The 25,879-nt window shown below is 35.7% G+C and overlaps 1 protein-coding gene across 1 annotated transcript; it reads left to right on the forward strand.

Annotated features, from left to right (window-relative positions):
* The first annotated feature begins 1,287 nt into the window (after nt 1-1,287).
* LOC131039102 (cytochrome P450 750A1) lies at nt 1,288-12,919 on the forward strand. Its single transcript, XM_057971756.1, has 2 exons — nt 1,288-2,304; nt 12,191-12,919. The coding sequence occupies exons 1-2, from the start codon at nt 1,423-1,425 to the stop codon at nt 12,827-12,829; spliced, it is 1,521 nt and encodes a 506-aa protein (XP_057827739.1). The 5' UTR covers nt 1,288-1,422; the 3' UTR covers nt 12,830-12,919.
* The last annotated feature ends 12,960 nt before the right edge of the window (nt 12,920-25,879 follow it).

Consider the following 25,879-nt stretch of genomic DNA (forward strand, 5'->3'; position numbering starts at 1 on the left):
CACTTCTTAGTTAAAAGTAGTAAAATAGGTGTCCTAGTGCAATCTCAATAGTGAAAATAGCCATGGAAGAACTAGGAAAATCTCAACTTTCTATTCCTATGGAATCATGCTTAATTTTGGATATCCAATTATATCAAATATTTTACCCATAAATATTCCAAAGTGAAATTCAAGGGATCTTCCCATAATATTAGATCTCTTCCTATTGCCTAAGCATTAATGATAATATTGTATTTGGTTCTATCAAGTAGGTATGATGAAGTCCTTCCATAATACTTGCTTCTATATATTCATAGGGCATGAGAAATTGTAGTATCAAATATAATCTTAATATCCCCTTCACCATACTACAAATTATTCATGTTTGCAATACGAGAACATATCATTTTTCTCATCTTTTCTAGCCATAAATGAGTTGTTTCTTGTAATTTCTTTGTCATGCATGAATTTCTTAATAGCTCACTTATTGAAAGATTGGACTACACCTAATCAACTTCAATGATTTGTCATAGGACAAAAGTAGTATCAATCAATAATGGTCCAACTAATTTAATTATAATAAAAACACAACAATACAATAGAATACCTCATTATTTTGTCTTTATGTTTAAACCAAGTCCCAGATTAAATTTGAGGATGTACCTTTAAAAAATTATTTAATAATAATAAAAAACTACATAACCATTATTCATCTTGGAAAAGACAATACAATTTTATATAATCTCAATGCAAAGCCAAGCCAAATAATTAAGCTCGATGAAATAAAAATCTAGAGCTTAGTGCATATAGTAACTAATTTTATTACATATGATAAAATATTATCATAATGTATATTTTAGAGGTTAAATCCGGGGTCAAGTTATTTAATCAATATGTCAATTAACTTCTATTTTTCGAGGAAATTTGATGGTGTCGTTTCATCTGTCTTTTATATCGATTTCTTAAAAAAATATAAAAGGTGCTCGATTATCAAAGATGCTCTTATAGCTTTCAATAATATAAAATTATTATTTGCTCAGCATTTGTAATCACCGTACCAATATTGGAGTATTTTTTTTGAGGCCTGGTATTTAATAGAATTTAAAAAGTACACTATGATTCACGAGCTGCTATTAAAAATACGGTCAATTTCAGAACTTCAATTTTATAAAAGAAGGATTCAGATCCCCTTAATTTAATCGCACTCCGTCTCAATTGATTACATTTTCTTGATAGAACAAAAATTACTATGGTTATTTGTCTATATCGAGACATTTTCCCCAATGACAAGCTAATGACATCTGCGGAGGTGGGAAATGGGCGAGGCTGCATAAACAGTGCGATCCATGTGGGAAATTGGTGAGGCTACAGCTGCTTTAAATATATACATAACGACTTCTCTCCCTAGCAAAATGAAGAAGCAATCTCTCTTTCTGGTTTTGCATGGTAATGGATCTCAATATGAGTGTACTTTCTGCAATAGGCATTGCAATCTTATTGTTTGCTGTGTCGCTGTCCCTTCTGTTGGGATGGGCGAGGAAAAACAATGGCAGATTGTCTTTGCCAGGACCATTTGCGCTGCCCATCATAGGAAACCTCCATCAGTTGGGAGCTCTTCCTCACCGCAGTCTGCAGCGGCTGGCTGAGAAACATGGGCCGATAATGATGGTCAAGTTTGGTTCTGTTCCCGTGGTGGTTGCATCTTCTTCTGAGGCGGCCAAGCAGTTTCTGAAAACCCACGACTTGAATTTCGCCAACAGGCCATCTATTGGAGCTGCCAAATACTTGTTTTACAATCACAAGGATATCGTGTTCGCTCCCTACGGGGATTATTGGCGAAACATGAGAAAGATATGCATAGTGGAGCTGCTGAGTGCTAAGCGAATCGAGTCGTTCAAAGGCGTGATGGAGGAAGAGGCGCTGGCGATGGTCCGATCGATCTGGGAGAAGAGCGAGGAGGGCAGAGTAGGCGTGGATGTGAGCGAGAGCGTTGCCCGCTACACCTCCGACTTTACATGGCGGATGTTGACGGGCAGGATAAATGCCGACCGCCACTCCGGCGGCACGGCGTTCGAGAAAATGATTAAGGAGGCTGCGGAGTTGGCAGGACTGGTTAATATTGGCGACCTCATTCCTTGTTTGGAGTGGCTGGACTTGCAGGGGCTAAGGCGACGAATGAAGAATATCCACCATCGGTTGGACGCCGATTTCGGCAAAATAATTGATGAACATGCGGAGCGCAAGGGGAGGCGCACTGCAGAGGATTTGGTTGATGTGCTCGCGGACATGGAAATCACAGTGGAAGATAAGAAGGCTATCCTCATGGTAAGTCATTCTGTACGATTGTACGATGGTTATAAGTATGTAATTGTATAGTTTTTTTTCACTTATATTTTTAGGTTTAAAAATGTTAAGCATTTAGAGTTAACTGATATTTTTCAGGTTTAATATGTTGCTTAAGGTGTGTGGTCACATTAAGAATAGATTTGTTAAACACTCAGAGTTGACTAGCATTCACTAAGCTTAATATGTTGCTTAGTGTGTGTGGTTTAAGACTGGCCGTTTTTGAGTCATATCTATTGATCTATATTTCATGAGTAAGTGGTTTACAAGAATCTATTTTTCTTGAGAATGAATGGTACAATTAGCACTCATTGCATTTAGGTGATGTGTGACCTCCCATAAAGGTCCAATGCTTCACCTTGTGAGCATCACTTAGATGTCATGAGTTTTAAGTATACCATTAGTTCATATAAGAGTTAGGTTCTTATGAACCACTAATAAAATATGGGTCAATGAGTTTCACCAATTATACAGTTGAGTTGAATCTTAATAGCAATATCATAATCACAATGTCGAAATTTTGTAGAACACCATCGTGTGTGTGTCCCCTAACCAAATTCTGTCCATCGATTATCTGTTTGATTGCCTTCCTTGTTATTTCGTCCCCTGCTTTGAGCAAACGACATAGTTGTTGATCAATCGACTCCTCAATACCCCTGCAAGTTACACCAAAATACTTCTTGTTCGCCATGCCATTGTGGCCACATCAATGCTAATTTTATAGCCAAAAAACCGATACGAGCACCCAAAGATCTCAATGGATGATTGCGAATGGACAACATACCACATGGAAATCCAACACAAACACAAAAGATGTAGTATGATGCAGGGAAAAGATTCACCAGCATATCGAATAGTAGCCACGGAAGGACCACAAACCTGAGGAACCCAAAATAATCAGGGAAAGGTCCAAGTTGGGGACCACAATCTCCTAATCCTGACTCGACAGCTACTCAGCATTCACCAAATCTGTCTGTCCCTCCCAACAGTCAAGAGAGTCACCAACATGCTCAGAAATTTCTTGAATGACACCTTTATTGACAAGGAAATCCGCCACTTTGTTGTCTTCCTTGTATACATGCTTAATCGAATAATCTGAGAAGTTGTTCAGACACTCCCTAATTTGGCTGATCTAACCCCTAAGATTCCAATTTGAGATTGCTTTTTCTTTAACAATGCTAATGACGATCCGAGAATCACCTTCAATGTCCACTCCATCGATACCTCTGGATCTACATATGCAAAGATCTCTTGCTAAAGCTTCACACTCGGCCTCATTATTTGTTCCGATGCGAATATTTCTCAATAGAGTCCAAATGACCATACCATTTGCATCTTTGAGAAAGCAGCCGACCCCAGTCGGCCCCAAATTGCCTTCGTAACGTCATTGAAGTTTAATTGAAGCCTCTTGACTGGGGGGCTTTCCATTTCACTAACTTTTGGTCCTTCTGATTGTTAATTGACAACCCTTTAGGCACCAATAAACCAGGCTATTTACTAAGAATAATATTGTCCAAAGAGGTGAAATCTCTTTGATTTCTAAGCTTAGTCTTAGCATTCATGAGTTCCCTTAGTCCATCTTCAATCTTCTAGTTAACAAGTCCAACGTCTCTCTCTTCATTGCACAATATTCTCATGTTACACTCCTTCCAAATAAGCCAAGCAATCATTGAAGGAGTCTCAATCCACAAATCAGCCCAGGGAGAGTGAGAATGTAGTCTTAGCCAACAATTATTTAGATCTAGTATGTCACGTGGTCTTGGGCCAATCTATCCGAGTCTTTCCTGAATCTAATCTTAGAAATTACCTCACAAAGGGACAAGCATGTGGTTTACCATTTTCTCATCCTCTTTACATAAAATACATCTACTCGGTCTTATAGGAATACCTATCATCCTTAAGCAATTCCTATTCAGAATGTGCTTAGGAAGTGTCATCCATAGAAAGGAACTCGCCTTAGCTAAATATTCCATATTCTTGGAGCCTCCCCAAAATATGTAGTCCGAGACTGAGTTGAGAAAGACTCTTCAGTTCTCTAGTTCGGTTTGAAAGACATTTTTGAACTCCATCAATAGCAGAAGATCACTAATATTTATTTAGCTGTAAGAGGCTCTAGAACCAGAAGGTATGGTGACAATGTAATCTACAACTCTTTGAACCAAATCTAGCCTTCAAGAGCTTCACCTCCTCTGTAACTCCAACCACCTCCTTCATGGGGACAAAGAAGTCCCACGAGTCCTCCCAAAAATCAGCCATCCTCTTGTTGTTAACCTCCCATGACATTTTCTCTGTAACACTCCATTATAAATCTCCTAACAACTGAGCCTCCACCTAGATTAAGAAAAGTTAGAATCCTGCTAAGATCATTGTTATCCAAGCACTTACTTTGTAGGATCCTACATCACAACCTCTATGACTCTTTATACATTTTCCAAATAAATTTTGCCCCTAAGGCTAAATTATGCCCTTTCATTTTTCTTAGATTGGTACCCCCATCCTCCTTTGTAGTACATGTTGTATCCAAACCAATCAAGGGAATCTTCCTAATCTCCTTTGCACCTTCCAACTGGAACTTCTTAAGAACACTCTCCAGTGAACACATGGCCTTATTTATCTATTGGAAACAAGACATAATAAAGGTTGGGATAGCAACCAAGACTGTCTTAACCATGGTGATTCTCCCAGCCAGAGTAAGGCATTTAGCCTTCTAAGAAGAAGCCTAGTCATGACATTTCAGGACCACCTCCTACTAAAGTTGGGAGCGGCACACATCCCAAAATAATGGAACTCCAAGGTATTTGGAGGGAAGAGAGCCTATGTTGAAGCCTAAGAAGTCATCAATGCATCTTTGAACCATGTGCTTGTAGATGAAGAAAAAAATCTCTAATTTGTCAATGTTCAAATACTACCCAAAGACTCGGATATTACGGTCCAAAACTTCTTTAATGCCTTCTGCCACTTTCATCGTTGCCTCCCCAAGTAGAGTCATATCATCGGCGAATTGGATGTAAGTAAACTTCTCTACCTCCAAAAAAACACACACCCCTTTCCACCTCGTCCAAAGTTTGCTACTTCGTGAAATTTTTGCCCATGGCTTTGGCCATGATCACAAAGAGCGTCAGGGATTAAGGATCCACTTGGCGGAGATCATAAGTGGATTAAAAAAAATCCACATAAAGACCCATTTACTAAAATGAAAAAATGCATGAAAGAAACACACAAAAATATGTAATCCAGCAAGGATTCATCAAAGCCAAATCTCTTTATTATTTGCACCAGGAAACGCCACCATACTCTGTCATATGCTTTGCTCACATCGAGCCTAATTAATAGCTTGCAACTTTTGGTTTGTCATTGAGTGAATGGTTTCATTAGAATGAGGAGAACGATTGTGTTGTTAATGTCTTTAAAAAAATTCTTTTTCCTGAAGTCCTCCACTAGTTCCTGCACATCCATGCACAAGAAGTGCGAACACTTTTAGACGAAAAGTGTCAGAAAGCCATTTGGGCTAGGAGCCTTGTCCGGATACAGTGAGGAATGGAGTCCAAAACTCCGTCCATTTTAATAGTCTCAAAAGTCTTGTCAGGAGCAAAAAGCGCTTTGAAAAAATCTAACCACTTCCATTTCGATTTCTTCGACATTGCCAACCATCAAACCATCTTATCTCTCAATATCCTTTACACAGTTACAGCCTCTCTTCACCTTGTTGACATGTGACAATTTTTGTTTTGGTAACCTATAGAAAACCATGATTCTTTGGCTTTGTCATGCAAAAAAATCTCCTCACAGGCTAATAACTTTGAGTGCTCCATTTTCGATTTCCTTTCAAATTCGAAATCCTCAACAAACATCCCAAGTCTGATAACTTTCTCATTTAAGTCATTTAACTCGTTCTCAACCCTTTACTTATCTTTAAATAAAGTGGAGTTTTTTTTTGTTTTTTGTTTTGGTAAAATTGATAACTTACAATCCTTCTAATGCCCCTTCACTCAGCTACCAACCTTCCAACATCTCAAGAAAATCCTAATCCCTAAACCACATACTTTCAAATTTAAAATAGCTTTTTGCTAGTGCAGTTGAAGGAACAATCTCCATTATAACCGAGAAGTGATTAGATGTTGAGATGGCCTCCACCTTTAAATATAGTATAAGACCTAAATACAACCAATCGAGTGATTCAAGAAATAGATCAAGCCTTTCAGATATAGAAGTAAAGCCAACTTGTCTATTTGTCCAAGAATAGAGACCATTCTTCAAAGGGAAGTCGCATAAACCTGCATCCTCTGGAATTGAAGTTCATGATCACTCAATTAATCCTATTCAAGTTGCCACTCTTCTCCCCTATATCAAGAATGACATAGAAATATTCTCCAAGCAATACTTTTCCCAAACCCAAAGCTTTAATATTGTTGGTTAAATTTTTCCAGAGAGCCTCCTTCTCCTCTATTTTGATTGGGTCATACATATTGAATAGGTAAACCTTGAACTCTTGATAATAGGCCTCCACTTCTATAGCCATCCAAGAAAACTCCTCTTTCAGGACCTTGATTGTCAATCTTCCAGGGTTTCGTAAAACCCTTAAGCCACCAACTAAGCCAATAGCATCTAGGAAGCTTCCCTTCCAACACTATAGTATATGAAGAACTTGACACCTTTGCACTTATTTTAGTTTCCTGAAGCAATATAACATCAACCTTCAAAAGTTTTAGATGAGGTCTAATCAAATGTCTTTTGCTAGGGGCATTTAATGATATCTTCATTGGCCTTCAAGGGAGGCACTTGCTCCACTTGGGGTACTTCTTTTCAGAGGCTTGCTCATCCCTCCTCTATTTATTTGATTTCCTTCTTGTCTTCTTTGTACTCTTCCTTCTTCTCCATTACTCTCGAGGCTGATTGACTAATACAATGGGGATCAATAGTCCGCAGTTCATCTCTCCATCCCTATCAAAATTTGAATGCTCCAATTCCCCTTCCTCCGTTAGTTTGTCTATCGGCTATGTCAAATCATGTTAGGGTTCAATCTTTGCCCCTTCAACCTCCTCTGTTTTCCTTATAGGAATTGGTTCCCTCAGATCAAGCTCACATTCCTTACCATTTGAATCCACTAACCCTACCAGATTAGTGCATGGAGACTTGGCGGCATGCTCATCTGCAATTTTCTTCAAGCCACCCATTCTTTTTTTTCCATTATTGCTCTTCCCTATTTCTAGAATCACTTGGTTAGTTCTAGAGATATTGACCCTCAAATTGCTCAATGTTGTGCTTGCAACCCCTGATTTCTTATGGGTCCACTACCAGTGAGGAGGCGTACAACAATTGTCAATATTGTGATTCCTTCTACCACACCAAAAGTAGTAAAACTTTGTCTCCTCAGTCTCCACGTCCTAACACCAATTCCCTATCACACACCGAAAATAAATCTTCGATGGAATTCTTTTGATTTCCAAAAGTTTGATCCTATTGTAGAAGATAAATATCCCTTCTCCCTCACCTACATCCACAGCTATACCCATACTGTCACTAATTATATTATATAAGTAATCTCCCAACTAGTACTCCAGTGGTAAGTTATACAGCCTAATTCAAATTGGACCTTCTGCCAGCCTCATAATTCTTGGGTTAAAATTGGCCACCCATTTCTGAATGTAAAATATGCACCCCTTCGATGCTCCAAGAAAAATCCTTCAAGATTCAATCCCTACCATCTTCGCTACTGAAGTCCACTGCAAAGAAACCATTTGGCAAAGAGAAAACCTCCTCTACACTAGCCATCTCAGCCCATCACTTGCTGAATTTGTTAAGCTTCACTTCATATTTTTTAATTATTTTATTTGGATATTTTATATTTATAATATGATACATTTTTTTTCTTTTTTATTCCAGAATTTAATTAAAGAAGTTTAAATAACTCTTGTACATAGACTCTAAGCTCTGAACAATATATCTACCACTAGATATTTATGGTAGATATTTATTCTTGACCACTAGATTTAGCATTCATCACCTTGAATTGGATCTATGAGTGTAAACTTGACCAAAATCACTTCTACAACAATATATTTGAGTCTTAAATTTTATAAATTTAAATTTAGAATTTAAAAATTGTCTACTTCACTATTGTTTTTGATTAAGGTAAAAGCAGGTTTTGAAGGAGCCCCAAAACCCTTTACAAGCAGAACTTAAACAACAAAATGACAAGAAACAAAAGAGAACAGGCCTACGAAAAACCAGCAGAAAACTAGAGAAAACCAGAAAAAACCCCACAAAGCCAGCAGGCCATCTAGAGTCCAGAAGATACTAGTTGATTTTTTCCAGAGCTTTTGTCAGAGTGTTGCTAATTTCGTGCAACTCTTTGATGTTATCCCTGAGATTAGGGAGATTCTTTGCAGGAGCAGCCACAACTTTCTTGACACTAGCCCTGGTCATCTTCGCAGTGCCACCCGTCGGAGTAGCAATACCGCTACCAGTCTGGATGGTCTCTTCATCCAAGTCAAGATCTACAACCGGTTTTGGAGAGTAGGTTTGATCACAGACCTTAGTGATATCCTCTAGGTTTTTAATGATAGTAGATAGGAAACTCGGGATAACGCCCATAAGATTTTTCATCGCTTCCTTCCCATCTTCCAGTGATTTAACCTTATCCTCCATATTCTACTTCCAGTTTAGGTGCTCTCTGTTTTCATCTTCCCTCTTCTCATCCATGTTTTTCCCCTTTTTATCCAGGTTCTTCAGGTGCTCATAGGTCCATCTGTCGTAGTCCATTCTTGCCTCAAAGAGTTTCTTGAGGTTATCCAAGATTAGCCCTTTACTCGCACTTTCCTTATCCTCACTAACCCTGTCCTTAGTCAGGTCCTTCTTAGAATCTTTGTTTGTTCCCCTCTCAGAATTCACATCCGTCTCCTCATTATCCTTGAAATCCACTTCTTCCATCGGATGGCTGTTGTCCTTACCAGGGCAATCACTGAGGATAGGGCTTTCATGACCGGGCTCATTACCACCACTTTCTTCCTCATTACCCAGCTCCTCATATTTCCAGTTGTCTTCACTGATGGAGTCGTTCATCTCCATACCGTTGCTTTCCTTTTCAATTTCCTCTGTTTCCAACCCAGAGGCACTTTTCCTTTTTTTGCTAGAGGACGCCTTCTCCTTGCTGGAGTCTCCTTCTTCCATCTTTCTTTTACCTGGAGAGGCAGAAATCCTCTTATTTTCCAATAGGGCGAGGTTTTTGCAATGCTCATAGATGAGCAGCAAAAGCCCGTAGTGGAGAATCAGGCTGGAAGGGTTATTCCTATGTTTATTAAGGGACCTGGAGAGTGACCTAAAAAGGTAGTAGGGCAGGGATACCTTTTTGTCGTGTCTAAAATGGTTTAAGAGAACGAAATGGTAGGTGTGGGCCCTAGAGAAACGACCTTCAACCGTGATGTATTCCATAATTGCATTCAGAACCCAACCCCACAGTTTCTTGAGGTTTGCAGTTTCGTAGTAGCCCCCAGTAGCTTTGCCGATTTTAACCCTTTCTTTCTCTTTTCGCGGGAACAGATTGACCGCGTTGTTGGAGACTTTGAGGTCTCGAAAGAAATTAAGCCTAGTGTGGGGCATTCTAGTTAGAGTAGATATGAGCCCAGCGTCCAGCTTAAACTTGACTCCATAGATTTTAAAAGAGCCATTTGACCAGTTTTCAGAAATCTTGGAAACGGCGAGGTTGACCCTACCTTTGTCATAGTCCACAAGCTTCTCCATGAAGCTGGTGAGAGAACCCTTTTCCAGTTTCGCCCAGACTTTTGGCATCGCTCTCCAAGTCAACGTATTATCTAGTTCCTCCCACCTCAGGTCACCTCCCATCTTCGGATTCAGGTTATCTGCTATGTTTCTCTGCAAACTAATTCGTTCTTTCCCAAAGTTGCTTGAGATTTTGAAGTTGGTTACCCACAAAGCATGCGGCAAATAATTAAAGATTGTTGGAGATCTGCCGCTTTGCCAAGTAATAATGACCTTTCCAACAAGGCACAAATAATTCCTTTTACCTATCATGATTAAATTGTCCTTCTCTCCCCATATAATGGTCCTTTCTAAGGGACTTTTTAATGTTTAAATTGAGATCCTCCTCGTGCCAAATAGATTGGGAGTCAGAGTTAACTCCTATATTCGCTAAACAATCCGCAACACTATTTTGCTCTCTAAAGGCATGTTGAATAATTATTTCTTTAAAACTTGCAATGATCTCCCTGGCTTTCATGATGATATTTTCAATTGACCAAGAAGGCTCCGACTCCCCCTTTAAACACTTAATAATGTTAAGTGAATCTCCTTCAAGCCATGATTTATCATAATTAAGATTTTAGGGTAAAATTAAGGTGTTCAGGGCGGCAGAGGCTTCGACAAAGTGGCTAGTTTGATTTCCCAGGGGACCAGCCACCACCTTTAAACAACTTCTAGCAAAATTCCTGATAATGCCCCCATATCTAGCTTTACCCGGATTCCCTTTAGAGGCTCCATCAAAGTTAGCTTTAATCCACCCCTAAGGAGGAAAACACCAGACGAGACCTTCTCTTTCATTTTCTTTGCTGGTAGTAGTGGTAGAGAGGTTCCACCTGTCTTTGAAGTCATCTTTAGCAGCAGGTCCATGATCAGTGCCATAGAGGCATTAAAAAATACTCCTAAAAATTTTATCTGCCAGCACTTTAGGAATAGCCCTTTTATCCCTAAAAATCCTATTGTTACGCTCTTTCCAGATATTCCAAATAATAATCGACAGAGTGATTCTCCAAGTCTCACAATTTTAGGATTAGAATTAGGGCATTGCCATTGCTGCCAGGAATCCCCAAGGGATTCGAGAAAACCCAGCTCAGGTTCCACTTGCTCAAGATGATTTTCCAGATGTCCTGACTAAAAGTGCATTGATGGAGAATATGGCAATCCCTCTCTTCTTCCCTGCAACAAAGAGAACACCTATTAGGAAAAATAAAACCTCTTTTATGAAGGTTGTCCAGGGTTAAAACCTTATTTTGGATGAAAATCCAAAAGAAGATATTAACCTTTGGAACTAACTTCTTGTTCCAAACTTTAGCCCAGATGGGAATTTCTTCCACCGGATCATTATGAATTACCACAACTGAGGAAACAGAATATTTCCCATCTAGGGTTTCCCTCCATATCAATCTATCATCTTTGTTGTCTCTAGGGATTTTAGCAGAGAGAGCTATCTGAAGGAACTTGAGCCCCGGGCACTGCTAGTTAAAATCAATCCAGTTCCCATTTCTCCAGTAATCTCTGACCAAGTCACCAAACCTACTTTTGAACCAATCTTTCCAATCTTTAAGGATTAGGATTTCCTCTAGAGGTTTATCCAGAATCTATCTATCTTCCCAAAATCTTATTCTCCTCCCGTCCCCAAGGTTCCAGGACTTCACTATTGTTTTAATACATCTCAACATATATTTTACTCATTTGTGGGTTTGGTAAATATATTTAAAGATATCCATTCAATAAATTGATTATTGCATTAGTACAATAATAGAGCATATATTGTAAATCAAAAAGTACATTGAAAAATGAATATGATAAGTCTTTCATATAGAATTGAATAATGTATGAAATTAATAATCTGGCATATTAAATTGTAAAAAAATTATTTGAAGTTCAAAATTTAGAACATTTAATAATGTAAAAACCATAAATAATGATAAGGGATTGGAACTAAGTACATTTCTAAGTTTTAGCCACTACCTTAGAAAAATGATTATGACAAGTCTTTCATATAAAATTAATTATAAGAGGTAGTTATCAATATTTTGATTTAGTGATTATGTTGTGTTCTATTAGTTATATGCATTTATTTATTTGACTTAATCTATCCCTGTGTTTATAGGTAATGTTCATTGGTGGAATAGATACATCGATAACTCTATTGGAATGGACAATGAGTGAATTATTGAGAAACCCAAGTGTGATGAAGAAATTACAAGAAGAAATTAATTGTATAGTAAAACAAGATGACAAAATAACAAGTTCTCATATTTTAAGTATGAAATACTTGCATTGTGTGGTAAAAGAGGCATTAAGATTATATCCACCAGTCCCCTTGCTCATGCCCCATGAATCTATAGAATCTTGTATTGTTGAAGGACCTGATCATGACTACTTGATACCAGAAAAATCAAGGCTTGTAGTTAATGCTTGGGCTATAGGAAGAGATCCAAGAGTATGGAATGATCCCTTAGAATTTAGGCCTGAGAGATTTATGGATAAAATTTTTGATATAACCAAAGATCCAGAATTAAGCATGATTCCTTTTGGGACAGGAAGGAGAGGTTGCCCTGGTGCTTCCATGGGAATTACCACTGCCGAGGTTGCATTAGGATATCTCCTTCATTACTTTCACTGGAGAAGTGAAGATGAGATAGATATGAATGAATGTTTTGGAGCAGTCATTCCTAGAAAAAAACATCTATTTGGTATTCCAACTTGGAGGTTAAGTTTAAATGCACTTTCATCCATCAAAATATAATTACTATAGAAAGTTGTTTAATATCTTTTCACTCAAACTATGTAAACCATCAAATTTATAAATAAATATTCATCTCTCTATGATATGACTAAATAACATTGCAATGTATTGTAGCATGTTACAAACTAAACTATTTCAAATAAATTAGTTTATCATTGTGCTCATTTTACTCAATATGTTATGGTTCAACACAATAAAGAAAACAAAAATTGTCTTATTAATTTTTGTGAGTTATGATTCAACACATAATAAATTTTATTTCATAACAAGTTTATAAATAAAACTTATTAATTTATTCTTTTATGTGGGAACTTATATCTCTTAAATATACTATTTAGTAAGCTTATCAAGTAATAGGATATTAATATATATTGAATAATATTAATTGAATATATTTTTCAACTACTCAATATTTTTTATTAATATATATAATTAGTAATTAGTAATTTTTAAATTGTAATATATTTTCATTTTGCATGTTAATTTGGATCTTGTATAATCTAGAATTTGTATTCTTTGATAATATTAAACTATGAGAAACTTATTTATTAAACTAATAACTTCATTATATAACGAATGAATAAGTATCACCACATTTTATATATAATTCACCCAATATAAAAATATCACTAACTATTGAATAAGAATCTACAAATGTATTTTTTTTTTAATTAAAAGCTAAAATGTATCATTTATATATTTTCTTGTCTTGTTAATTAAAAACTAAAATGTTTAATTTATATATTTTATTCTCTTGTTTGAGATCTACCTTAAATTGAAAAAAACTAATTTTTAATATATATTATTGCGAGGTATTTGAGAATTAAATATTTTATTAAATATAGTTATTTATTTATTTATTTTTAAAATAGTTTGATTCGTTTCTTATTTGAAAACTACCTTACCTTAAAATATTATCATAAATATAATATATTTAAAAGTCCTCTTAAAGAATGAATTACAATTGTAACTGAAAAAATTTCTACAAACTTAAGTTTCAAGTCATTTTTATATTATTATGTCGAACAAAATAATAATATTACATAATTACATTTACACCATGACAAAATGAAAGAAAAAAAGTATTATAAATATAGCCTTGTTGATTCTAATAGATGTATCATTGTTGGTTGCACTAATAATTAATTAAAAAGAGATTTATTGTAACGTAAGAATTCAATTATAAAACCTATATTCTTCCATAATTAAAACCCATAAAATTTTACGGAGGACCAATACTTGAGATGGGAATGATTTTTTGTGTTAGATACATCAATTACAACTCACATTGGAATTTCAAATGTTTATAGTTTGAATAATTTCACGTTGATAATGAAATAATTTATATGTAAAGGTAAGGCTCAACAACATTAATAAGGCATAAATTGATTTCTAAATAATTACTTGGTTTCTTCCCAACCATGGAAACCTCTACTAGTATTAATTTTTATAATGTACAGGTCAATTTTACTCAAGCTTCATTACAATCAATTTTATGTATCTTGTTAGGTATATATTAGGTATATAAAATTGTAATAATATTAAAAATTATCTCACCAAATTTGTAAAGATGTACAAATTTATTTATTAATTGATATTTCAAATTTCATCTATTATAGTTGATGTAACAATCTACTAAGAGGTATCAATTTTATGTATCTTGTTAGGTTACTTAAGAATGATGTAAATTTTAGTTGAAACCATTTTTTTTGGTTATATTTATATTATTTCTAAATATTAGATAAAGTTAAACTAGTTTGTATTTAGTAAATAAAGTAGACTTCAATGTGATTTTGTGAATTCTTTTATGATTATTATTTTGACATGAGCCATATCAATTAATTAAAAACTATAATAAAAATGTCCTATTAAGTAAATCAAATACATTTAATGATCATGAACACAAAATTATGTATTTAATGATCATGAACACAAAATTATGTATCTGCACATTTTAATAATATTTATCTTAAAGTGTTCATTTTAATGTTTATATATCTTGCACTAGTGTTTACATTCTAGTTATATGAATATCATAGGTAATTAAAGTTTAAAAAATATGACAAGGGTGTTAGATTTAATCAAGTGATAACTAATTCAAGATATAACTGAGGGGTGGTTAAAGTCTATTATAATATAGAAAAATATTTATGTATACATAAAATAAATTAATGGAAATGGTAAAAAATAGAGTTAATGTGATAAAAAAGATCAAGGACATTACATATATACATATGAATGATAGAAAATTCATTTTAAATTTCTTTAGTTTTAAAATTGTAATAATATTAAAAATTATCTCACTATATTTGTAAAGATGTACAAATTTACTTATTAATTGATATTTCAAATTTCATCTATTATAGTATTATAGTTGATGTAACAATCTACTAAGAGGTATCAATTTAATGTGTCTTGCTAGGTTACTTAAGAATGATGTAAATTCTAGTTGAAACCATTTTTTTGGTTATATTTATATTATTTCTAAACATTGGATAAAGTTAAAGTAGTTTGTATTTAGTAAATACAGTAGACTTCAATGTGATTTTGTTAATTCTTTTATAATTATTATTTTGACATGAGCCATATCAATTAATTAAAAACTATAATAAAAATGTACTATTAAGTCAATCAAATACATTTAATGGTCATGAACATGGAATTATGTATCTGTAAATGTTAATAATATTTATCTTGAAATGTTCATTTTAATGTTTATATACCTTGCACTAGTGTTTACATTCTTGTTGTATGAATACCATAGGTAATTAAGGTTTAAAAAATATGACAAGGGCGTTACATTTAATCAAATGATAACTAATTTAAGATATAATTGAGGGTGGTTAAAGTGTCTTGATGGTGATATGTGGAGAGATGATAATTTTTTGAGTATTTAAGTTAAAAGTAGTTCAATTGAAGAGGAAGTCATTTGATAAAAATGTAAATGCAAAAAGATTGGGTTGTAAGAAGTGGTCAAAGGGATAAAATTGATTTGCAAAGTATTTTTCAAGTAATAGTGGCAAACTAGGGAGCTGTATATATATGCAACTTAAAGCTTTTAGAATTTAATATTTTGAGAAGGTCGATGTTGGAGGGAAATTTCCCACTACTTTTAAAGACAAAATTCATAAATCAAAATATGGGATCAAACTAGTTAGACAGGGGTGTTGAGCACCCTAGTCTAAGATAGGGGCATTCAATGACCTAGTCCTAGCTTTTTGAACCAAAACATAGGTTGTGAGTAGGGGATTGCACCAAGTTATTAGAAACAATCCTGAAAGTGAGCACAATCAAACATGAATTGGGTATATATTAGACACAACCACAAAAGTGGGTCTAAAGTAAGTTGAAATTATAGAAAGATACAATTTACAACACTATAGTTTTTGGGCTGCTAGGAAGGTAATCTAGGATAAATTAACTTCATCGATGAAATCTAAAATTAACAATCATTAGATGATGGAAGGTTATTTTAACACCCTACGTTTTCCTTTAAAAACACTAGGTGGGTTGGAGGACTATTCTACAATATGTTGGATTTTGAAAACTTTTAAAATAACATAGGTTTGATGGATGTTGACTTCAAAGATACTCTTTTCACATGGTTGAATAGAAGACTTGGAGCTAATATAAATAAAGTGAAGCTAAAATTCATAATATCTAATGTATGCAACATTCTCCAACATCTTAATCTATAGATCCTCCCCAGGACTGGCTTGGATCATAATCCAGTCTTTTTACAATGGGACTTCACTCATAAAAGAGGCTCCTTCCTCTTTTGCTTTGAAATCATGTGGAATCTTCATCTAAACTTCAAGGATATGGTTGAGGCTTGGTGGAACAACCCTATCTTTGGCACACCCATGTTTAGAGTTGCCTCCAAACTCAAGATCATTAGGTCAAAATTAAAATCTTGGAATAGATACTCTTTTGGTAATATCTTCTAGATAAAGGAATCATTTATTAGTAGAGCTCAAAGAGATACATGAAATTAAGGCTTTAGGGAACACTAATATGGAAAATGATCTAAAAGAGATAAATATGAGAGAAGAATGACATGGTATTCTAAAAAAAGAGGAAATCCACTTGAAGCAGAAGTCAAAAATTTAGTAGATCCAAGAAGGTGATAGGAATAATTGGTTCTTTCACCAATATACCTTAAAACATAGAAGAAGTTGTATACACCTAAAAATGGTATGAAGATAATTAATTAAATACACAGTTATTTAATTAATCCCCCTTCCCAATTAATTGAATTTACAAGCAATTTGATTAATTTCCCTATTCATCTACTAGTAAGTAAATCTACATGATTTATTTATATTTTTCATTTCATATCCCTTTTGATTAATTAATTTCCCCCCATCAGTTTCATTCTTCTAATCTCATAATTAGTTAAAACAAATCAAATCATGATTTGTTGAAATTAATTATCTTTTCCTAATATTTGAATTTCTAAATTCAAATATGAGCACATGGCTCCTTACTTCTAACCACCTAACCTAACCCCCCCTAACCTAAACCATTCTATGTAATCCTGGGTTTAACTAACCCTATCCTATCTTGCACATCCTAACATCTTTTATCCTAACCTCTTATGGGTTGGATATTCTCCCCTTGAGACACATGACACTTTTGCCACATGTCTCCTCCCTTGGACAGTTGCCCTCTCATGAGCAAGGTTCCTTGAAACTTGTCACCACAGAGATGAGATGTGTCCCTTCCTCCAACCTCTTCTCCAACTCCCCCAATATTAGCCCTTGATATCTACAGATCGAATCTGGACCATCGATTCCTGCCACCCCAACTTTGGCCTTGGAATTCCTATAAATACCCCTCATTTTGGAGCACAAAAGATCCCTTGCATCCTAGATTTTAGCATCATTACTATAGGCATTGTTATCTCAATCATCTAGCATAATTAGCATTGTAGATTAATCATGCATACAATCATGCTTCTCATATCATTTTAGATTAATCTAGCTTAATTTTCTTAATCTTGCATCCATTTAGTTTGTATTCATATAGTTTAAATCCTCCATCTTGGTGTAGTCTAGTCACTGGTATTGCTTAGATAAATCTGAGAGAAAATCTATACTCGCATCTTTTAGGAGGCAATAGGTCGATTTGTTATGGTTTTTACATTAATTGATTTTGATCAACTAACCATGCATGCAATGATTTATTGAGTGTTTGTGTTTCAGATACAGATTCCAAATTTCACACACACATTAATTGGCACCCACTGTGGGGTTAGAAACTCAAATTTTCAGCCTCGTAGATCATCAAATTCTCATCTTTCGGATTCTGTCCATACATTCTTTGCAAAATCTCGTATGAGATTCTATTCATTATAGTATGATATTCTATCTTCTATCGTATACGTAGGTGAGAATTCTCGTATGGTCAAGTAAGAAAGTTCGTATGATTTTATGCTTTCTCGCATGAAAAACAGAGTACTTTTTAGGGGTTTTTCTGATTTGATTTTTCTGGCACTAATGCTAACCCTGATTTGCTTTCTGTCTATCTAAATGATTTTCATAGCCTGACAAGTTTCTACAGAATGTTTGTCCAAGAATACGCCTGTATCGCTAAAAAACAAATAATTACTGTTTCGTTGTTTTTGCAGGTTGCCTAAGGAGATTCAAGCAAACTTTGTGTATTCTTAATTGTTTTCTAGGCACCTAAATTGTGTTGTGATAAATAAATAAATCTATTTTTCATGTTTGAGAAAAATCTAAAAGTTAGGAGAGTATGCTCTTGTCTACACAAACAATCAGAAATGTAGACCCTTGAAGCTTTTCTAGTTTGAGATTTGCGTTCCTTTAGCAGACCTATCACAGTAGGAAAATGTAATCACCCTGTGAGAACAACCCAAGTGAGTACAACTAGACCCAAACATTCCGACTCACTATAATAAATAGGCCTCTTTGAGATTATAGTCTCGGAGGACAGAGTTATTTGAGTTTTCTCTTTGAGATTTTTCATATCGGGCATTTTGTAGGGCCTCGCGGTCTCAATCACGCTTGCATGACTAAATCTTGCTTGGTACCTTGTTGGGCTATAGGCCTCAATCGTGCTTGCGCGACTTCAAGGGGTAACTTCAAACGGAAACCCTTACTAAGAACTCTAGCATAGAAGATACCCAGTTCACCTTCGAAAGGGGGATAATCTTTGTTCAAGAGAGATACTAACTCTCCTAAGATACTTTCCATATCGTGCCCCCATTAGCATTTGGAGTCAACTAATACGACATTGAGAATCCATTGCATGAGACTTAGTGGCCATATTCTGATTAGCTATTGGGTGTGTACTTAAGTCTGCAAGCAAAGGGTTTCTCTCTTGGCCAACTTCCTAGGATTAGCGTGTTGTGCTTGAATTTACTTTACATCTTGCATGTCTACTGTGTCTTTATCCTTGAACAATCTGAAACTATCACTGAACAACTTGAAACTGAAACTAGAAAACTTGAATAATCAAGGGTATGTGCAGGATCATGGTGTGCCAAATAAGGCCCTTAAGTGGCAATGAAATTTCAAAAGTCAGAGTTATGCAACTTGACATGAAAATTTGAATACGTTATGAACATTATTTTAAAAATATGTAAGAAGAAAATCTAGAGAAAATTGAATGTAGTTTCTAAGCTACTAGTTGTTTTTTGGAAAAAAAAATCCCATTTGATGAAAATTTCAAATTTCAATGCAGTGGTACTAAAATTTTAGGAAAAAGATAAGAAGTAGGCATATGTCTAACCACCCTAATGACAATCAAATCATAATATTTTTTTATAAGATTTATAATATAAGTATTAGACTCATGTCCAGATGTGACACATATTTTTTTATAAAGTAAATAATTATTTATGAATTTTTTACTACAGCTATTCAGAAACTCGTACATCTGACCACCTTAACTTGGTCAAAACCTTATGAAATTCATTGTTTTTTAATTTTTCCCTATAGTAGATGAAGCATAGGATGTGACACATGTTTCAGATTTAAAAAATGTCATACCGTTTGAAAGTTATGAGTGTTTTTCAATTAGTCTATCAATTAGGATTTTTGTAAGAATTCAATTAGAAAATAAATAATAATTATTTTTTAAAGTCAAAATAAGACAAGCCTTATATTGTTGGAAAGCTAAGAACATCCTTAAAAAACCCTTTTTCGTTTTATCAATTTTGGCTATAAAAAAAGTCGTCAGCCACCAGTGTAAAGTCTGGAAAATCAAGGAATACTGAAAAACACATTTTTTTAGTTGACTTTCCAGGCTCGTCACTTCCAAGCCAAATCTCAAAGAAAACCCAAAAAAAAAATGGAGGGAAAAATTTATGTTTTAAAATCAGATATCCGTTAAAATCGAATATCCGTTTTGAAAAAATAAAAAATAAATATTTTAGTAAATTGGGCATAACTTTTGCGTTTAATATCGAAATTTTAATTTTTTATAGGTGTTGGAAAGGTAATTAAGAGCTCTATGATATGGAATAGGTATATTTTCAATATTTTTTAAAAAATAATTATAATTCATTTACATTCATCCTTCATTTTTAAAACATAAAAAGCTCATAACTTTTTCATATGGTTTCCCTATTGCATGATTTTTTTGTAACAATCATCTCAAAATAAACTAAATAAGTAATTAATAATATAAAATTTAGGAATTTTGTTGAATTCGATAAATTTTGATAAACCATGTTATCTCTATTTGTTCCTTTCTCCACCTCTCTCTCCTAAACCTATCACTCCACCTATTTGTTTCTTCCTCCCTTTCTTTTGTCCATATTTATACATCTCTCTCTAGACCTATATCTCCAATTGTCATTGAATACCTCATTCATTCTCTCAAGCTCTACAAGGTGCTTATATTTCTACCTCTTCATAATTTCCTCCTCTATGTCACTCTTTCTTTCCTAAGATCTAGACCAGTCTCTCTGCATTTCCTTCTCATCTCTAGCAACAAAATTTAGAGGGGACAAGGAGAGGCATAGGGAAGTATAAAAAAGGAGAGGGGGAGAGAGGTGAGAAGGATAGAGTAATTGGGGGGAAGAGAGAGTGTGTAAGAGAGAGCTAGAAGTAATTAGGTGGTAGGCGAAGAGAGAGAGGGAGGGGGTGATTGGGGTGAAGAGAGAATGAGAGGGAGGATTTGATATTATTAGGGGGTAGGACGAGAGGGGGAGAGGGGAAAGTATCAACAAAGAGAGAAGAGAGACATAGGGAGTAATTAGGGGGTGGGGAGAGGGGGAGATGGAAGTATCTATAAACCCATAGGAGGAGAGAGGTGATCAAGGGTAATTGAGGGAAAGAAATAATGTGAGAGATTTGGGTGTAATTAGTAGATAAGAAGAGAGAGAGAAGAGTAAGTATCAACAAAAGGAGAGGGAGAGATGTGGAGAGAGGTGAAGAGAGTGATAGAGAGAGGATAATTAGGGGGAGTGAAGGGGGAGAGAGGAGTATTAACAAAGAGATGGAGAGAGAGGGTAATCAGGGGGATCTCTCCCCATCTCTCCCCCCTCTTCCTTTGTAGATACTCCCTCTCTCTCTCTTCCCCCCTCCCCTTCCCCTAATTACCCTTTCTCTAGACCTCTCTCCTCATCTCTCCCTCTCTTCCTTTGTTGATACTTTCCCACCCCCCTCTCCTCCCAACCCCTAATTACCCCCAACTCTCTCTAATTATCTCTTCCTAAAATACCATCTCTTTGTCATACCTATCCACACCTCTAACTTTATAATATGACCCCTTAGGTGTCGTTAGGGGTCATATTGTGTCATAATGGGTCATATGGTGTCCAATGAACCCTTAGGAAACCATATGATGTTGTTAGGGGTCATATGGTGTGCTAAGGGGTCATATTGTGTCTTAAAGGGTCATATGGTGTCCTATGACCCCTTAGGACACCATATGACCCCTTAAAACACTATATAGTGTCATTATGGGTCGTATGGTGTCCTAAAGGGTCATATGGTATCCTATGACCCCTTAGGACACCATATGGTGTCTTTAGGGTTTGTATGGTGTGCTAAAGGGTCATAAGATATCATATGACCACTGAGGACACCATATGACCCCTTAGGTGTTGTTAGGGGTCATATTGTGTCCTAAGGGGTCATATGGTGTCCTATGACCCCTTAGGACACCATATAACCCCTTAGGACACCCTATGACCCCTTAGGACAACACATGATCCCATAGGTGTCATTTGGGGTCATATTGTGTCCTAACGGGTCATATGGTGTCCTATGACCCCTTAGGACACCATATGGTGTTGTATGGTGTGCTAAGGGGTCATATTGTGTCTTAAGGGGTCATAAGATGTGATATGACCACTTAGGACACCATATGACCTATTAGGTGTTGTTAGGGGTTATATTGTGTCCTAAGGGTTCATATGGTGTCCTATGACCCCTTAGATGTTGTTAGGGGCTATATTGTGTCCTAACAAGTCATATGGTGTCTTATAACACCTTAGGATACCATATGGTGTCTTATAACCCTTTAGGATACCATATGGCATTGTTAGGGGTTATATGGTGTGCTGAGGGATCATATTGTGTCTTAAAGGGCCATAGGACATCATATAACTCCTTAGGACACCATATGACCCCTCAGGTGTTGTTAGGGGTCATATTGTATCCTAAAGGGTCATATGGTGTCTCATGACCCTTTAGGACACCATATGACACCTTAAGACACCATATGATGTTGTTATGGGTCTTATGGTTTCCTAAGGGGTCATATGGTGTTCTATGACCCTTTAAAACACCATATGGTGTCATTAGGGGTCATATGGTGTGCTAAGGGGTCATATGGTGTTCTATGACCCTTTAAAATGCCATATGGTGTCATTAGGGGTCATATGGTGTGCTGAGGGGTCATATGGTGTCCTATGACCCCTTAGGACACCATATGACCCCTTAGGTATTGTTAGGGGTCATATTGTGTTCTAATGGGTTATATGGTGTCCTATAATCCCTTAGGACACCATATGTTGTCATTATGCACAGTATGGTGTCCTAAGGGGTCATATGGTTTCTATGACCCCTTAGGACACCATATGGTGTCATTAGGGGTTGTATGGTGTGCTAAGGGGTCATATGGTTTCCTATGACCCCTTATAACACCATGAACCCTTAGGTATTATTAGGCGTCATTCTGTGTCGTTAGGGGTCATATGGTGTCCTATGACCCCTTAAGACATAATATGACCCCTTAGGTGTTATTATGGGTCATATTGTGTCCTAACGGGTCATATGGTGTGGTGTCATTAGAGGTTGTATGGTGTGCTAAGGGGTCATATTGTGTCCTAAAGGGTCCTAGGACATCATATAACCCCTTAGGACACCATACGACCCATAGCACCATATAGTGTCCCAAGGGATCATATGGTGTCCTAAGGGGTCATAGGACACCATATGACTCCTTAGGACACCATATCATGTCGTTATGAGTCTTGTTATGTTCTAAGGGGTCATATGGTGTTATATGACCCCTTAGGACACCATATGGTGTCCTAAGGGGTCGTATGGTGTCCTAAGGGATCATATGGTGTCCTATGACCCCTTAGGACACCATATGACCCCTTAGGTGTTTTTAGGGGTTGTATTGTGTCCTAAGGGGTCATATGGTGTCCTATGACCCCTTAGGACACCATATGACCCCTTGGGACACTATAGGGTGCTATGAGTCATATGGTGTCCTAAGGGGTCATATGGTGTCCTATGACCCCTTAGGACACCATATGACCCTTTAAGATGCCACATTGTGTCATTAGAGGTCATATGGTGTCCTAAGGGGTCATATGGTGTCATTAGGGGTCTTATTGTGTCTTAACGGGTCATATTGTGTTTTATGACCCCTTAGGACACCATATGACCCCTTTGGGAGACCATATGGTGTCGTTAGGGGTCATATTGTGTCCTAAGGGGTCATATGGTGTTCTATGATCCCTTAGGAAACCATATAACCCCATAGGAGACCATATGTACTAAGTTTCAAATAAGGAGAGATATAAGGGTGAAGAGAGATGAAGAGCTAAAGAGAGGGAGAAGAACTAAACAACAAGGACATAAATAGAGATATAGATATTAAGGAGTATAAAGTGAGAGGGAGAAAAACTAAAGGACAAGGATGGATGGAAAGAGGTAGACATATCTAGATATTGAAAAGGAGAGTGGAAGATAGAGATAAAAATGAAGAGAAAGAGAGAGGGAGATGAATAGATATAGAGATGGAGAAAAATGGATAGAGAGGGGTAAAGAGAGTGAGATAAAAGAAGAAAGAGATAGAGAGATATAAAGGAAGAGAAATATCGATAGATAGAGAGATATAGATAGTGCAAGAGAGTGAGAAAGAGAGATAGAGATTATAGAGAGGGATAGATAGAGAGGGAGAGAGAGAAAGAGGGAGATATAGAGATATATAAAGGCACTATAGAGAAGGATGGGGTGAGAGAGCCAGAGATATATAAAGAGGGAGTAAATAAAGAGATAAAAGTAGAGAAAGGGAAAGATACTTCAAGAGGACGATAGAGGAAGAGACAGAGAGGTAGATTAATCATGTATAGAGGAAGATATATAAAGATAGAGGAACATATAGAAAGAGAGATTGATAGGGAAAGAGATGGAGATAGAGATAGATATATATAGAAAGTGATAGAGAGAGTAAGACAAATGGAAGGATATTTGGAGTGAATAAGTGAGATTTAGAGATAATGAGATATAAATATACATGAAGATAGATCGATAGGGATATAGAGATAGAGGGGACAAGATAGGGAGAGGAAGGAGGTGATAGAGACAAGTAATAGATAAATATAGGTAGGATAAGGTAGAGGAGGGAGATAAATGGAGAGAAGAGAGATTATTAGAGAGATATATAGAAATAAAGAGTGACAATGATGGAGTGGGAGAGGGAGAGATGGGAATAGAAAGATAGAGATATATGTAGAGATGCATGTGACTTGGGAATTTATTTATCTAGATGGGATGAGAAAATAAGTGACATAAGTAGAGAAGAAAGAGATAGATAAAAAATATTTATATAAGTATAGATAGACAAGTGATAGATAAAGTTAGTGATAGGAAAAAATGAGACTTTGTATGCAAAATTTGTGAGTATTTAAAGTTTTAAAATTGAAGGACTAACTTCAAATGATTATAATTAATTTTTGGTCTATAATATCATAACATTAGGTCTTATCCATTTGATAGATCTCTGAATTACCTTTCCAACACCTATAAAAGATCCAAATTTTGATAAGAAACGCAAAAGTTTTCCCATTTTACTAAACTATACTTTTTTAGTTGAGAAAAACGGATATCCGATTTGAAAAAGTATGACATCTCAATAGTGACATCACGGATAATATCAGATATCTGATTTGGTTTGGTATTACGAAACCAAATTCAAATTTTGGCCGACCCAAACAACAAGTCAAAGTAGATTTTGGTGTTTGGAAAAGTTTAAAACACGTTTTTCCTCCACTACCACTTTTTGGCCCCCCATGATCTTGCACATACCCTCAACTGAAACATCAAATTCAGTGGTCAAAACCCTGATTTTTGTCAAAACTTGTTTGTTGTCTGATCCTATTCCATACGAGTCAAGACCTCAATTGCCCAGTTTGTCATACTACTATTTGAGAATTGTCATATGAGCCTCTGTTTATTGTTGTACGAGCTTGCAACTTTACTGTTTGCTTTGAATAACTTTTGAATACTTATAACAACATCTCATATGAGTAACATATTTTATCATCTAGTTACCTGATAATTATCATATGAGCCTCTGTGTATTATCGTATGAGCCTACAACTTTCATTGTCTACTTTGAACAACTTTTGAACACTTATAACAACATCATGTACGAGTAACCTAGTTTGTCGTACGAGTAACCTAGTTTGTCGTATGAGTAACCTAGTTTGTCATATGGTCTTAGGAATTTTGTCATATGGTCTTAGGAATTTTGTCATATGAAAATCTGTCTTCCTGTGTCCATAAACATTTGTTTGCATGATTGTGATATATTTTACAGACCTTTGTCATACTTTCC

This window comes from Cryptomeria japonica, chromosome 10, assembly GCF_030272615.1.
Source record: "Cryptomeria japonica chromosome 10, Sugi_1.0, whole genome shotgun sequence".
NCBI classification, from domain to species: Eukaryota; Viridiplantae; Streptophyta; class Pinopsida; order Cupressales; family Cupressaceae; genus Cryptomeria; species Cryptomeria japonica.